The 15,472-nt window shown below is 58.8% G+C and overlaps 1 protein-coding gene across 8 annotated transcripts in view; it reads right to left on the bottom strand.

Moving 5' to 3' along the window:
• Positions 1-15,472, bottom strand: part of CTBP2 (C-terminal binding protein 2) — a 158,003-nt gene that overhangs the window by 12,160 nt on the left and 130,371 nt on the right. For all 8 annotated transcript variants that reach the window (XM_057308812.1, XM_026494358.4, XM_026494359.4 and 5 more), the window contains 2 exons: positions 792-946; positions 339-483 (listed from right to left, as the gene is read on the bottom strand). In XM_057308812.1, the coding sequence (XP_057164795.1) occupies positions 339-483; positions 792-929 (283 nt within the window). In that variant the 5' untranslated portion in view covers positions 930-946. The remainder of the gene's footprint in view (positions 1-338; positions 484-791; positions 947-15,472) is intronic.

The raw sequence follows: 15,472 nt of genomic DNA, 5'->3' as shown, positions 1-15,472 counted from the left end.
CAGTCCACGGTGTCAGTGCTGACCCGGGCAGGTTTCTGGGTGGGCAGCAGCCCTCGGGGGGAGGCTCCATGCCAGGACTGGAGGCCACTCCCCGAGCCCTGAGCTGTGCACCCAGCACCTGTGTTTCCAGCTGACGGGTCCTGACTGGTCAACACTGACCTGTGGCCTCTCACGGGTCCCCTCTGCAGGGACGGGCCCCTGGCTTCAGGTCCTTCCCCAGGGAGACAGCCTGGCTGGGGCCTCGGGGTGCAGCAGGCACAGTCCTCTGTGTATCTGGGGGGGCGCCCGGCAGAGGCACAGTCCTCTGTGTATCTGGCGCTCCGAACGGCCGCACTCACCGAGCTCGCCGGCAGCCTTGATGTCCACGTTGTCGTAGCCGCTGCCTATCCGCACGATCACTCTCAGGGCCTTGAACTTCTCCAGGTCCTCCCTGGTGAGGGTGATGGTGTGGTACATCATGGCGCCCACGGCTTCGTTTAGAACCTGGGACGGGGTGAGCACAGCAAGGCTGGAGCCCTCGCCCCCGTCACCCTCGCACCCGCCACAGAGGACGCGGCGTGGGCGCGATCGCTCCCCAGGCGAGTGGCCTGTGCTTGTGCTTCGGGCTCTGCTGGTGACTCTGGGTGACAGCGCAGGGGAGGGCACACAGGAGGTGGCATCCGGAGGGGTGGGGCGGGGTGTGAGAGGGCCCAGCCCGGGGAGGCCTGAGGGTGGAGACAGGAAGGAGCCCTCGCTGAACGGCAGCTGCTGCCACCTGACCCGGGCGACCCCGGCCTGGGGGTGGGGCCCACCTTCTCGTGGATCTCCTGAGTGGACTGTGCGTCACAGAAGGCCACGGTGGCCAGGTCCTTCAGGATGGGCATCTCCACGGTGCAGTCTCTGCCGTCAAGCAGCGCCACCAGGGGGCGGGGGTGCAGGGGGCCGTTCATGATCTGGGGGCGGATACCTGCGAGGACGGGAGGAGGATGTGGTAGGTGGGCACGGTGGTCTGTCCCACCCTGGGGGACAGTGCCCCCCTTACCCACATCCATCAGGTCTGCGGGACCCCAGAGCTCCCTCCCTACTCCCTGGGTGGGCCGCGAACCCACAAAGCCACTGGGGCTCCCCTGGGCTCAAAGACCACAGGCTCCTTTGGAGTCGCTGGGGAAGATTCTGGGACAAGCCAAGGAGACCCAGGGGAACATCCGTCTGCTGGGTCTGTCTGGGTGGAAGGGTGAGGGAGACCTGGGTCTCGTGAGCAAACTCAAGCGTAGCAAACGCGAAGCACCGTGGGGCTAACTCCATTGCCATGTGGAACTCGGGCCCAGGAATCTGTTCAAGACACACCTTCCTCGGGCACCTGCTGCCGGTACTGGCCAGGCCCACAGGGGGGCCCCTCCCCCGCCCCCTCCTGTGCCTCCTGCCCGACCCTGGCACCACTGCCCTTCCAAACAAACGGGAAGGTACAAAATGAAACCAGGGGGACAGGTCATGGCTCCCACACCCCATGGGAGCGTCCTGGAGAAACAGGCATCCTGGGCTCAGCTCAGGACCCTCTTCACCTGGCGCGTGTGTGTGTGTGTGTGTCCGTCCGTCCATCCGTCCGTCCCAGCAGCTCGCTGGGGACTTGGGAGAGCAAATAATCTCTCACAGGACCGCACAGCGAGCTCACTCCTCAGGTCCCAGGACCAGTCAGAGCGGTCCTGGGTCCTGACGCTGCCCAACAGAGACAGGACACTTGCCCCTACAGTTTGGGAGGGGGTGAAGGGAGCACAGGGCAAGGGAGTCCTCCCTCCACGCTGCCCAAGTGTTCCATGCGGACCAGTGCAGCTGCTTACGGAGGCTCGAGCCTCCAACAAACCGTTCCCTTCAAACGCATATGCTGGCAAGTCTTGGTGGCTCCAGAGGGACTGTGGCACCAAGATGGCCAGGGTGGGACAACTCCCATTTTCTCGACCAATCTGATGCGTAGTGTCCCAGGCTGCGAGTAGAAGCGAGAGGGCTGTCTGTGCACCTTATGCTCAGAGGTCAAGACGAACTCCGACAGTGGTCACACCAAGGCCGGGCTCAGTCGGTTTTGCTTCCTTCTTCCCGCACAGAATCTACTTGTCTTTGCCTCTGGTGGCCGCCTGGCTCACTGAGCATGACTGGGCTCCTGGAGCCCCTGCCAGCAGCATGGGACATTCTGGCCCAGTTGACCTTTGTGTGACCACAAGGCATCGGGTACAGGCTCCAGCCGACAACAGCAGGACCCATCTGCCCAGGCTGCACTCAGCCACGTGGCCTCCCGAAGGGCCGCCGGGGTGCCGGTGGGAGGCTCCCCACACGTGAGGCCCCTACGTGATCACCAGGGCTGGTCACACAGGGACGCGCTCGTGGAAGACGCTGAAAGAGAAATCCCCACCTGGAGCGATGTCTGGGTTCCCACTAGCACTGGACGTGGAGGCAGGGAGGGTGTCCCCGTGGTGCCCGCACGGCCTCTGCCCCGGGATGGCCCTCCCACGCCACCGTTCCCCAGCTCGGGACAATCTTCTCTTTGAACGAGAAGCAGAGAAAAGGCTTTTTGTCCTGGTCTCAGAATGGGCCCGGGTGCAGGTCTCCTCTCGGCAGCTCTCCCTCCAGCCTGAGCTGGGGCTCACGAGGGATCCGTCCCTCCCAGCCTGTGAGTGACAACAAAACCACTACTGAACCCAGAGCCTCGATCCCCAAAGCAGGGCAGCTAAATGAAGCCGAGCCTGCAACGTCTTCTGTACCAGGTGGGAAACCAGGGGCTCCCCCACCCCACGGCTGTTTGTTGGGGGGCTGGTGAGCTCTCTGCCAGTGTTCTTCTTGGCCTATTGGCAGGCAGGCTCCACAGGAGGTCAAGGTGGGTGGGTGCGAATGGAGGGGTTTCCCCAAACACCAAGGGTGCCATCTTGAGTCAGGACCCCTGGAGACCACCTTTGCCCCCTGACTCTGCAGGGGGAAGTGAGGGACAGTAATTCACATGGTGGCCTACAGCCTCTCATTTCATCCGCATCCCCTTTCACGGCGGAGGACCCCGAGGCCCAGGGTGGGAAGAGACCCCCGGAGTAAGCAGCTGAAAGGGGGGCAGCCCGCAGCTCGTGCCAGCCTGATGTGCACACAGGAAAGTTCCCACCTCTGCCCTTCCTTTCGGCCAAGGAAACGGTGAGACTTTGACCAAATCCCGAAGGGCCCGTCTTCTTCCACCAGATTCTGGTGCTGCTGTCCACCCTGCTGCCCAGCCCACGTCGGACTCTCAGGGGACCGATGGTCTCGGATTGCGGGAGCAGACTGACCCACCTGCCCCAGGCTACCCCTCCGACAGGGCGCAGAACATCCTGACCTGAGTCCAACGGTGCTGGGGAGAGTGTTAATCAGACAGTGTTCGCAGAGTTCATGATCATGGTGGGAAATCCAAGTTGTTAATTAAAAAGCAACCACAGAGGAAAATGACGGGCAGGCACAAGGCAGGCATCTAGAGCCATCCAAGACATCGGGAGAGGCTGAGGGGCCGCATCACAAGATGTCCATCCACAGCATCAGTGCAGGGATCCCGTTACCTGGGCAACAAGCTCCAGGTTGCCTAGCGATCGCCCCCCTCCCTGGCTTGGGTCGCCTCCTCTTTGGCGAAACCCACCCTTTGCCCTCGCTGAGGCTGCGCCTGCAGACTGCAGCTGAGGCTCGTCTGCGAGAGCCGGGGACTCCCAGATGACGCCCCGGGCTCAGATACGGGCTGCAAGGCCTATACGGGAAAGCAGGAAAGGGAGAGGTACAGGGGTTGTGCTGAGCGGGGACAGCTGCGTGGGTGGTGGGAGCGGGTGAGGTTCCCGTGTGTCCTGCACAAAGTATGGGGGGCCGCACGCACCCCAGTACGGAGGATGACTGAAAGCTCAGCCAAGGCGTCGCCAAGGTTCGCTTCTATTGTCAAAGGGACCGTGCCATGCGTGCTCCCTCAGTCCCAGCAGGCTCTCATCTACCTGCACACCAGAGAATCCGGCGGAATTCAAGCCACACCCCACCCAGCACCTGCTGTCCCTACAGCCTTACAGAAGTTGGGGCAGAGGTTCCCACAAGACCCCAGGAAACGCCAGCGAGGTGAAGTTGTAAACAGACTTTCCATCTTGCCTCACCTCAACCGACGCACCTCTCAGTGCTTCCGACAATTTGAGTAATTTTTAGTAGATTAGGATGCAGCTGACGTGCTACTGTAAAGAGCCTTTTAAGGGACTCTGGGAAATGGGTTACCCTGGCCGGGGCCGGCCCCAAGGCCTGGAGGGAGTGCCCCATTTCCTCTGCAGCCAGGAGAACTGGGGGGAGAAAGCCAGGTACGATGAATCTGTAACGAGAATGGACTAAAAACTGAAGTCTGTGACCAAAAGCTAGGGCAGCAATCACTAGACGCTGCTCAAACCCCAAGACTGACATTCAGAAGCCCACTGTGTTACTCTTATTTCCAGTTTATAGCCAGGGAGACAGAGCCAAGGGTGACCACAGACCGTACCAAAGAACAACAGGGAACGATGACAGCCTCCTCGTACAGTCCCAGGGACCCAACAAAGCCCAAGGAAACACCTGCTGATGAGGAGGGGCCGAGGTCCTGGTGGCCCCCTAGTCAAAACGACTGCTCCCTTTCTGTAATCTTGCCTTCTATTTCAGAACAATTCCAGCTGCCGTTGGACACAGCACACACACACACACACACACACACACACACACACACTCACACAAATCAGCATATTCCTTTTTAACAACTTGTCCAGCATTAACTCTGCAGGGCAACGCTGGCTCCCCTGGTGTCAATTACTTGCTGGTTTCAGGCTCGCCTCAGCACAAGCAGGGACGTGCTCATGATCAGGGACGCAGTGCCTCAGCTCGAGGCCGGCTCCGATGGCCCTCCTTGGGCCCGGTATTACTTACGGCTGGAGCTGCACGTAAGAAATTGTGCAATGAGACATTCAGTGGAAAACGAAGAGGACACCAGGCCGCGTTGCTGGAGTTCTGCTATGAGTGGCCGATGGTCCAGGGGAAGACAAGTCCATAGGCCCCATGGACTCAGAGAGAGGAAAGGGAGGTCCCCAGGGAGGACACCGGCAGCTCTCTGGTCAACCGGCCTCAATGTCACCTTCTCCAAATAGCACCAGATTTCTCAGGAGTGGCTTCTTCCCCGGGCGACACAGGCTGACAGGGCTCCAGCTGGCCTAACGGGATAGGCTTCCCTAAGCAGAGTGACCGAGGGGGAAACGGGCTGATCCCGTCACACGACGCGGCCCCGTGGTGTTTGAGAGACCCATTTTCTGGCTTTCCCGGACACCGTGTGAGGTTCAGCTGACAGGCTTCTTACAGAACTCTGCCTCGTTTTTGCAGATCTGAGTTGGTTTCTATTGCTTGTTAAGAACCAAACTGCCGGAGGCTTTCTTGATTTGGCTGTTTCAAGATTTCAGAAACGAAGCAGTTCTACCCCAAAGTAAAGTGGCCACAATAAACATGTTCGACCAGCAGGAGAGGCCTGTCCTGACAACTGACCAGATTCTGCCAAAGCATCCCTACACCGCAGCCCTTAAACACCTGTGCTGGGCTGGCCAGGATCACGGATGACAGTCACCAGCGACCACTCCATCTGCTCAGGTCACCCCCTGCTCACCTAGCAGGGACTAGCCAAGTGTGCTGGGATGACCGAGGGGGGAAAGGGCCTGCCAAGCAGCACGGATTCGCACCAAGATCTTCACTGCTGCTCCAGGCCTCGCAGGTGGAACCCAGCTGGGAGCCTCTGGGGCCTGAAGGCCGTTGCTGGGATTCTCTGGGCCGGCACCAGCTGTCCCGGCAGCTGACGCTGGAATAAGCACCTGGAAAGAACCGGGAGATCCAACGTAGGCCTTAGAAATCCGAGACAAAATGCACTGCCCTGCACGCTTAGCCAGAGGCCCCAGAGCCCATCGAATGGGGTCATCAGCTCCCAGAACTTGCAAGGTGGTCTGGAAGGCAGAAGGTAGCACATGGGGCTCCCAGCCTCACGGGCAGGTGTTTGAGGTGGGAGAGGACACACAGCCACAAAGTCCCAGAGGTCCGGAATGGCTGGGAAAGGACACTCAGGTCTGTTCTTGGGGCAGGGGGTGGGCGACATGGTCAGACCCTCCTGAAGTGGTCGCGGCTGGAGAGGCTGTAAGTGCAGACCTGAGTCTGGCCTTCCAGACCTACCTTCTGAACAAGCTCCAGCCAACCGCATGACAGTTGTTGTGGTCGAAACCCCGTAGCTGACAGTGTAGGACGGTTTTCACTACGTGGATAAAACCGTGTTTACAAGCATGGGAGACCTGTCTCTTCGACACAAGCTCCCCCAGGTGCGGTTCTGGAAATCCGTGCACTGGGGTAGATGCTGGACCCCACCCGGCACAGCCGCGTCTGCAAACTGAATGCCGAGTCTCGGATACAGTTTCATTTATGACCCGAGGTCAGCATCCGGTCCCCAGTTTGGCCCCAGTCATGAGTTTCGGCTCTAGATTGTGGAAATGCAAGCCTATGATTAGTCCCCTTATCAGACCCTAGATCTGATTCTGTGTCTGGCCTTCTAGAAATCGGGACCGCTAAGCCCAGCCAATATGGGCTGGTTTGTGCAGGGTTGCAGGAAGTGACTTTTTAATTGGGGGGCACCTGCATTTAAGAGGTAGGTCTGGAAAGCCAGCAAAGGCATGGTGACTGTCCCTGTGTCCGGAGGCCCGGGGACAGCATCCACGCCCACGGCAGCTACCCTTGCCTTTCACGACAAGGAACATGGGAGAAGACGAGGGTGAGCGGCTTCAAGGCCGCAACCGCAATAAAATGTGTGTTGCTAAGTGTGGCGCTATTTCCAGGTTTAAAAAACATGGTTACTGTTAGAAACCTCATCTTTGTGTCCATGTCACTGCCTGCCTTTTTGTCAGGCAAACGTGTGTTTCTCAGTGTCCCCATCCTGCACAGGCCGTGGGATGATTTTGAGAACACGGCGATGTGCAGATACGTGGCCCCCACCGCAAACAGAACCCGATCTTTTTTTTTTCAGATTGTCTCTTTTCGAGTCTCATCTTATCCCCGGACAGTTCTGCCAGGGGAGGCCTGCTTGGCTGGAAGGACGGTGGTGGCGGAGGAACGAACACTCATGATCTGAGGGCCGAAGACCAAGAGCAGTGTCTGGCTTCACATCCGCACGCAGCACGCGTCCTAGCTGACGCCTAAGTCAAGTCGGTTCCAGGGAACCAACAGCAGCTCCCAGCTCCCAGCCCACGTGGCGGCTTTCGTGGGCGGAGGCGACTCTCCGACGTGGACCCCCCAGAGCAGGGTCTGGCCTCACTTCTTTCCAAGTGCATACCTTCGACAGGCTCTGGCATGCAGGCCTGGTGCCGTTCTCGGGGCCCGCAGAGGAACGAGACGCCGCCGCTCCCCCCGGGAGCTCCAAAGGCACAGGGAGTCTGCCTAATGGAAGAAACAGCTTTTCCTCGGGCTGCTTCACGATCAGAACACAAAGTGAGCTTTAATCAGGGCCAACTGTGGAAGACAACTTTTCTAGCATAGAAGTTAAATCAGCACATCTCACAGTTCAGCTCAGGCTAGAATGGAGTCGCCGTTACGCGCCTTGGCGAGTCAGCACCAGAAGGAGAAAGTACAGCTGCCCGGCCCCAGGGATTCGCACACACGCGCACTCTTCCCTTCCCACACTCACGGCAGACATCACTAATGGATCTCAGCACTTTCAGCTTCCGAGTCCCGGTTGATCACGAGCCCCCGGCAAGGCTGGTTGGTATCTGCCTGCCACACTTGAGCGAGCCCAATCCCCTCTAGAAGCCGGAAAGGAAGGCGAAGGTCAGAAGGGAGATGGGAGACATAGGGAGGCCCCAGGGGAGGGAAGAAAAGGCCCACAACCCAGAATTAGATCTCAGTGTGCAGCTGGACCTCCCATGCCACCCCCTCCAGGCCCGTGACCAGGGGTCCCACGACCTCCTCCGTCACTCTAGGGCTGCTCTGCGGGGCTCCGTGGCGGGTGCCTTGGTTTGCGCCCACCTCCTTCACTGTGGAGGGCCTCAGCTGCGCCCGGCACTGTTCCGTGACCGCCCAGGGCCCCCTCCTAACATGACCTTGGTGCCCCCACAAGGTGGAGGGCACTTCCCCAGCCCCGGAAATGGGCTGGCTTCGGACTTTGCTCAGAGCCACATCATGTGGCAGAACCGATGCAACGTCGCTCCCACGGTGAGGCCATTGGGCTGTCCACGCTTGCGCTGGAGCCTCTGTGCACTCCGGTGTGAGGCACCTGGGAGGAAGGACCCCTGAGCAAAGCCCCTGGCGGCCCAGCTGATGGGGGTGGGGTGGGGGCCGCTGCAGACTGTCCTGCCGCGGCCGAGCTCAGAACTGTGAGCCAGAGGCCCCGGAGTCATCTGCTGTGCGGTGCAAGCAGACTGTTGTGCTCAGGAGGGCAAGGCCGGGTGTGAGTGTGTGTGTATATGTGTGTAAGTGTGGGTGCCTGCGACCCGACAAAGACAGCAGCACGGACGTGACCCACGCGGATGGTGCAGAAACTTGGAAGCTTGGCCCTAGGCCTTCCCAGGATGGAACAAGTCTGTTTTTTTAAGACCCAGACGACTTGTGCGGGGTCAGCGCCCCAAGCAGGGCTGAGCTGTGGGCATGTCAGTCACAGGATTCATAATCACAGGCGCCCCTGTGTGAAGACCAAGACACCTTTCTCCTCCCCCAGGGAAGGGCCAGGCCACCGGGCGTGGAGACCCTGGTGTGGCCTCTTGAAACAGCATTCCTATCTTCTCACTTTCTGGTGAGCCCCCAGCTCTTGGACTTCTCCCTCGGCACACCCCAGAACCCCCACCTGATGCTAAGCCTTATGGTCGGGGCCCTAGGAGCCTTGCGTCAGGTCGCTGCCCCTGCCTGGAAGGAAGCTGTTCAACCTTTCACTCCACGGGCACCGGGACCCTGGAGGGCGACAGGGTCCAGGCAGCACCCGGCGGGCGAGCAGCGGCCTGCAGGCGGAGCATGGGCCCTGCTGCCCTGAGCGCCAGTGTCACGGCGCCAAGGCCATGGAGGACCCTGCCAGGCAGAAAATTATTTAACTCAACCCTGAGCAAGGGTGAGCCCCAGGCCAGGTGCTGGAAAAACAGGAGTCAAGAACAAAAGAGAAGAACCTGGCTTAAAAATGGTACCGGGGAATAAAAAGGAGTGAAGTACTTTCTAAGATAAGAATGTGGCAATGGCCGTGCCATCCCGTGCGGAACCCCAGCCACTCCAGGCACCGGCCCAAGTCTCTCTAGGGATGAGTAGCACGGCCGGGAAGGAGGGGAGCTCAGCGCAGACCCGGTGCCCTGGGAGCACCAGCACCTCGGAAGCAGTCGGGTCCCTCGAGGCCGTGGTCTGCCACCGAGCTGTGAACACACGTAACCACTGCATCGCACATGTTAGCGGGTTGACTGGCACGGGCCTGGGTTCTCTCTCAATAAAGTGAGTGTGGGAAGACCCGGCCTCACCAGGCCCTCTGAGCACACTGGTGACCGCCACTAAGGGGACTCCTCACAGGGCTGGCTGTGTCCCACGGAGGGGCCGGGGTTTAAGCCACTCCTCACCTCTGATTTTAGTGTCTCTGAGTGAGTTGGCGGTTCAGTTGAGAGATGGCCCCAGGATAAGGAAATTCGCTTCTTAAATAAAACATGGGTCTTAACGAGTCGTGGCGCTCGCAGTGGGGTGGCTTCAGGCCACCTCCTCTGTGGCTCAGGTAACAGCTGGACGGAAAGCCGGCCAAGCAGGAGGCTCCCAGGCTCCTGGGCCATTGCCCCCTCCCCCCGCCAGGCTTGCCGGGGGATCGCCGTCAGCCCAGGGCACATGCGTGAGCTGACTTCCGGAACACAAGCAGGTGTCTACAAAGAAAAGGAGAACTCTGTACCTCCAGAAAGACAAGCATTGTGGCTGGTTTAACTGGTTCCTTAGAGCAACCCGGGGAAACTGGCCCAGCAGCCTGAACTATATAGTGTCCACACCACACCGGGGACAGAAACATAGAAAAGGGACAGAAAACTCTCCTTTTTCCAGCAGAGCTTCAAAACACAACCAAGAACCGTTGATCACTTGCTTGAAATCATTCCCGTGGACACTCACGCGCAGCCCCGGGCGGGGGGAGGGAGCTGTTCGGTAGCACAGATACCGCACTCAACGCACCCTCTCCAGAGCGGCTCCTGGCTTTGACGGTTTGTGCCCGTCACCCTACCAGTCCCCAGGGAGCCTCGTGCTTCCGGCGAATCCCTTTGCCCTGAAGAAGCTCCCGAAACAGGTGCTTTCCACTGGGGGTGGGCTGAACACCATCCACTTAGCGCCTCCTGACCGACGGGGCCGAAAGAAGCAGGAAGGAGGAGGAAGCGCTTCCCCCCAGGTCTCGGGGGAGGGACGGGCTCAGGGGACCGAGGTTCAACCTGCTCAGGGGCACAGGGACAAAACAGAAGACCAAGCAGGCCACTGCGGGACACATTTCCACAGCGAAGCAGCCAAGGATGCCAGGTTCTACTTCTGTTTGTGGTAAGACCGGACTCCTGTTCCGGGTTTCTCCGAAGGCCAGTCTCACGTGGGTGGTCCTGGAGCGCGGAGGGAGGGAGGATGGGATGGAGGGATGTGGTCTGCGCAGACACTAGGCTTGGGAACAGCCGACCCCCAGGCTCAAGGACCCACTGGCTCCCCATCTGGATGAGGTCACAATTCACCCCCTAACCATCCCAGCATGCCTTGGGCACTGGACAGAGCCACAGACCCTGGCCCCGGCCGCATCTAGTCTGATGACAGACAGGTGATCCCAGCTTAGGAGATGGGCAGGCCTTTAAGATCCCCCCTCCACCGCAACACTGGCCATTTGTCAATTACACGTGGTCCCCAAATCAAGAATCCTCATCTGGGACACAGCAGGGATGGACCCTTCCCTTTGGGGTCACTCTGGATTTTGTGGCCCCAGAGAGGCATGTCAGGGTGGTAAGTGTCATCCAACATGATCTTGTGGCACCAAAGGAAGAATAACCCCCTCCCCCTCTTGGGTACCTTCCAAGCTGGGACCTCACCAGGGTCCGTTCAAGTCCCTCTTTCTGCTGGTTGCCCCTCGAGCCTGAGAACCACGGAGACTAAAAGCAAGCATCCAAACAAGTCAGAACACCAGAGAACGGTGAGCAAGCTGCGAGTGCCTGGTCCCCATTCCTCAAGCCACTCTTGGGGACACGAGGTCATTCCACAAAGTGCCCTAAGACCCAACATACACCTGTGGGCCTGGCTGATAAGAAACCTGGTCCAGCTTGGCTCTTGACCTCTGCCCCTAAAAGCATCACCCTCTGGACTCCCCCGACACAGGCTTTCCGAGACCATCGTGACAGGAAGCAACCTATGTGTGACCTCCGGTACAGGTCACAGCCGCTCTGCACCCTGAGCCCACAGGCCTCTGGTGTCACGGACGTGCAGGCCTGGAAGGAGGGAGGAGCCCAGAGTGTGCTTCGGCCAGCTCAGGGCCACAGGGACAAGACCAAGGGCCAGGCCTGGCCAACACGGCTGTTCAGTGTGGTGGATCTCTCACAGCTGGTCACCACCAGCTGTGGACAGATGGGGGGGCAGGGGGGACAGACATGACACCGTAGTGTCCCTTCTAAACAGTAACTGGAGAGATGGTCAGGACAACAGGCCTCATCGATAGAGGACGGAGGAGAGAACAGTGAGGATTCTCCGCCCAGAGCTCCCTACCAACTATTTTTCCTAGAAAATACTCTGAGTGTGTAGGGTGTTTACCAGTTACCATATGTCTGTTTCCTTGGGCTTTCAATTAGCCTGGGGGGGGAGTGTGTTCCACATCCTTTGGCAGAAGCTCTGGGCAACCTAGGCGAGCCTGGAATAGCTTTCCAGAGCGGCCCCTCCGAACACCTCCTTGCTCACCTCCTGTTCCTGCGCTGAGGTTCATTTATCATTCAGCTCATTCGTGGTGTGGACAACACGCCGGCAACGTGCGAAACCATCCTTGCAAGTGGCGTGACCGACACGGAACGGTGAACGACCCGTGCGGCACTCTCAAGGCCACTGCTGCTCTCTAGGACGTGGGCTTTGCCACCACGAGAGCCACGTCCCAGACGGGAGAGCAGCTGCTGGGGTTCGTGTGCGTGCAAACACCAGCAGTCGCCCCAAAGGCTACAAGCCAGACGCGCAGAGTCCGTTCTCCACAACACGGCCTTTTTCCGAGCGGTCGGACATTGGAAACTGTGCCCTCTCGGCCCGAAGGACCCGGCCACCGGGATGTGGGGCTTGTGACACGGGCCTGGCTCCTGGGCTTTCTCTGTGCGTCCTGGGCCAGCCCTGGGGAGGGGCGAGGAGGGCAGGGGCGGCGCAGACCCTCCAGGACTCCCGGAAAAGGCCCTACCTGCCCGTGGCGTGGGGGGGTTTCCATGTGAGTACTTCTCAAGTTCTAAAAATGTGCCCATGGCAACAACAGAAGGGGATGTTTGAGACAAATAAAATGAAATAAAGATGAGAAAAGAAGGGATGGTTGCCAGAAGAGTCTGGCGGAGGCAAGCTTTGCACGCCCACTTGCCGGCCTGTGTGCCGTCAGCGTGTGTTCCTGGCTCACGTAGGGCCGACAGGACTCTGCAGGAACCCCAGCAGGCTGCAGTCAAGCCACCAACAGCGGGGCTCTCCTACCCCAACCGCTTCCCCCGGGAGCACTTACGGGGCCTCGCGCCCAGCAGGGGGCTGTGGCGCTGTCTAGGGGACTGAGGGCAAGAACAGTCTGGGATGCGGCAGGTCAGGGACAGGGATACAACAGGGCCAGGGAAGCCCTTGGAGAGGCGGGTCCCTGACCAGGCTGAGGACACCCCGCACTCTTTTTTGGTGCCTGGAAGGGCCTTCCCACCCGAAGGACAGGAAGCAGCAAGGCAGATAGATGCCCAAGTGACCCGTGAACGCACGACAGCCGTGAACAACGCTGCCCTGCGCACCGCGCGCCCCGGTGTTTCCTGCTTATGGACCCGGGGGCTGACTCCTCCCCGGACTCCTTCGGCGCCCCCTGAGGGGCAGACACCATCCTTCCTCCTGAAAGGCCCCGGAAAGAGCCTGGCAGACCCAGGCTCCTTCTTCTGACCATGCTGCCTGGGCCCCGTGCCCATAAAAACAAAATAGTGCCCTGTTTCTTAGCTACGACAGCCACCAAAGCTGGGATGGGAGAGGGAAGCAGCCCAAGGCTTTCAGCTAACTCCGTTTCTCATGTGGCCCTAAAACCAAAAAGAAAAGTGATTCTAAAGACCCTTTAACAGGCTTGCTATCCGGCAGGCCAGCGGCCAAGCGTGCTGCCCTCGGGCCCCAGAGTGGCCGGGAAGTGATTTTCCCAAGCACGACAGCTGGTGGGATAGCCCCTCCCCGTTCTTCTCCTCTCTAACTTTTTTTCTTAAAACGTAATGACTTCTAAAGTGTTCCAGGCTCAAAGCCCAGTTCACAGGGAAACACTAGAACCCATCACAAAGTCATATTTATTCCATCAAATAAAAAGCATCTAATAGAAAAATCCCCAGTGGGGAAGTTGGTTAGGTTGAGAGGTCAGCTTTGAGCACCGTACGTGGAGGGAGAGCGGCCAGGCCCACGCTGTGCGGCTGGCGACAGTGTCCACCTCTCCAGGCACGGCCCCCTTCAACTGAGGAGAATCGCCACTTCCCCTTGGACTTGGCAATGCCTGCCGTGGGGCCGGCCCGGGGAAGAGGCAGACAGCCTGGAGAGGAAATCAGAGGTCAGCCTCAGGAACAGCAGCACCCCCACCCGCCGCTGGCCCCAAACCCGCACACGCGAGCTTAGCAACTGCAACCGGGTGAGGCCCACTGAAAATTTTAAACTAACGTTTTATAAAAATTAGAAGACGACGCAGAGGAAGCAGTCATGAGTCACGGAGCTCCTGAATGGAGAGGGGCAGGCTGGGCCCCAGGGAAGGTGACACAAGAGCGCACACCACACACGCAGAGCCAGGTGGGCAAGGACAGCAGCAACACCTCGCAGCCACACGGGCTCCTCGGCCCCGTCGTGGGCACAGTGTGAATTAAGTGATCTCATTTCCCTCTTTACTTGGGTTGCTAGGAAGCCTGGGGAGACATGCCCACCTCCTTGGGCACAAGACTGCAGGGAAAGCTCTGTGTTCTGGCCTCCCACCCAGCTTCCTCTTTCCTCATATGCTTGTTTCCCCCTCTACTCAACGCTGTCCTTGTGCGTTAGAGCCATTCCCCAGAGCGAGGCTTAATCCTCTTAGGACCAAAGAACATTTATACTCTATCTCAGCACGCAGAAAAACTCATTTCCTTGGCTCTCCTGAAAGGCAGCAGGGTAGGAGGCAAGGGGCTTGGCTCTGCAGCAGAGCACCGGGCAGGGCACCGAGGCTGGCCGGGAGCAAAACCTGGGCCAGTGCATGGTGTGACAGGATCCTCAGGCCTCTGGAGACGAGTGGAGCCCAACACCCCAATGCCACTCTTGGGAAAGTGAGCCTTAGAGCACCACTCCTCTGGGACTCCTCTGGAATCACCCACTTTACCCCTTTCTTGCTGACACAGACCTCAGCTTCCAACTTGGGCTGCTTTCCCCTTCCCAGCTGGACACCACTGCTGATTTTCCCATGTGACCCTGAAGCCCTGTGCTCGGTGGTTCATCATGGTTGGTGGTTCAGCACAGTGACCCATCACAGGCTTGGAGTCCTGACAGTCTGGCTTCAAGTCCCAGCCCTGCTGTGTGACCTGGGGAAGAGTACTAACCTCTCTGAGCCTCAAGAGTGTTCATCTTAATAGGGAATTACCCAGAGCCTTCTCAGGAATTCATATGCTCCAGAATGGTGACAATCACGTGACTATTTACTGGGCTGATTCGGTCCTGGATTCTCTCAACGCTGGTGAACACCGCCCACCCTCCCCCCTCGCCCCGCCATCCTGTGGAAGTGATGTTTTCATATCATCAGTCCTGGGAGCACTCGCTCCCCCGGGCCCCACCAGCCCTTCAGGTGCCTGCCTTTGGGACCCAGAAGTCAGAGTTCCCGTCCTGAGCCGTCATTTCTTCGCACAAACTCCGCATACCAGGATCCTTCCTCCCACACCAATCTTGTTTAAACAACAAGTTGTTCCATTCACATTTGGCAAACCCTTCCTGGGATCAATTCTCAACTGCTCTCAGGAGAACATGTCCCCAGAGCCGCCCACCTTCCCAGTGGGGACGGGCGTTTACAGGTTTGATTTTATGCTCTCCTAACAATTTGGCAAAAAAGTTGTTTTATTCATACACTGCGTACCGCTATTTGGCTAAATTTAACTGCAGTGTACCTTCCTGTTCCTTGAGCAGTGGAGGGAGCAAGAAAAAGTGAACAGACTGTTTTTTTCCTTTACATGAAAAACAACTAGAAAGTTCTTTGTGTGAGCCAGCCTCAGAATGGGGAGAACCCCCAAGAGCATGTTTGTTTACACTAAGGTGCTATACTGCTAACGTGGGCTCA

This window comes from Ursus arctos, unplaced genomic scaffold, assembly GCF_023065955.2.
Source record: "Ursus arctos isolate Adak ecotype North America unplaced genomic scaffold, UrsArc2.0 scaffold_7, whole genome shotgun sequence".
NCBI lineage: Eukaryota > Metazoa > Chordata > Mammalia > Carnivora > Ursidae > Ursus > Ursus arctos.
Note: the sequence above shows the minus strand (reverse complement) of the source record. Positions and strands in the feature narration are given on the sequence as shown.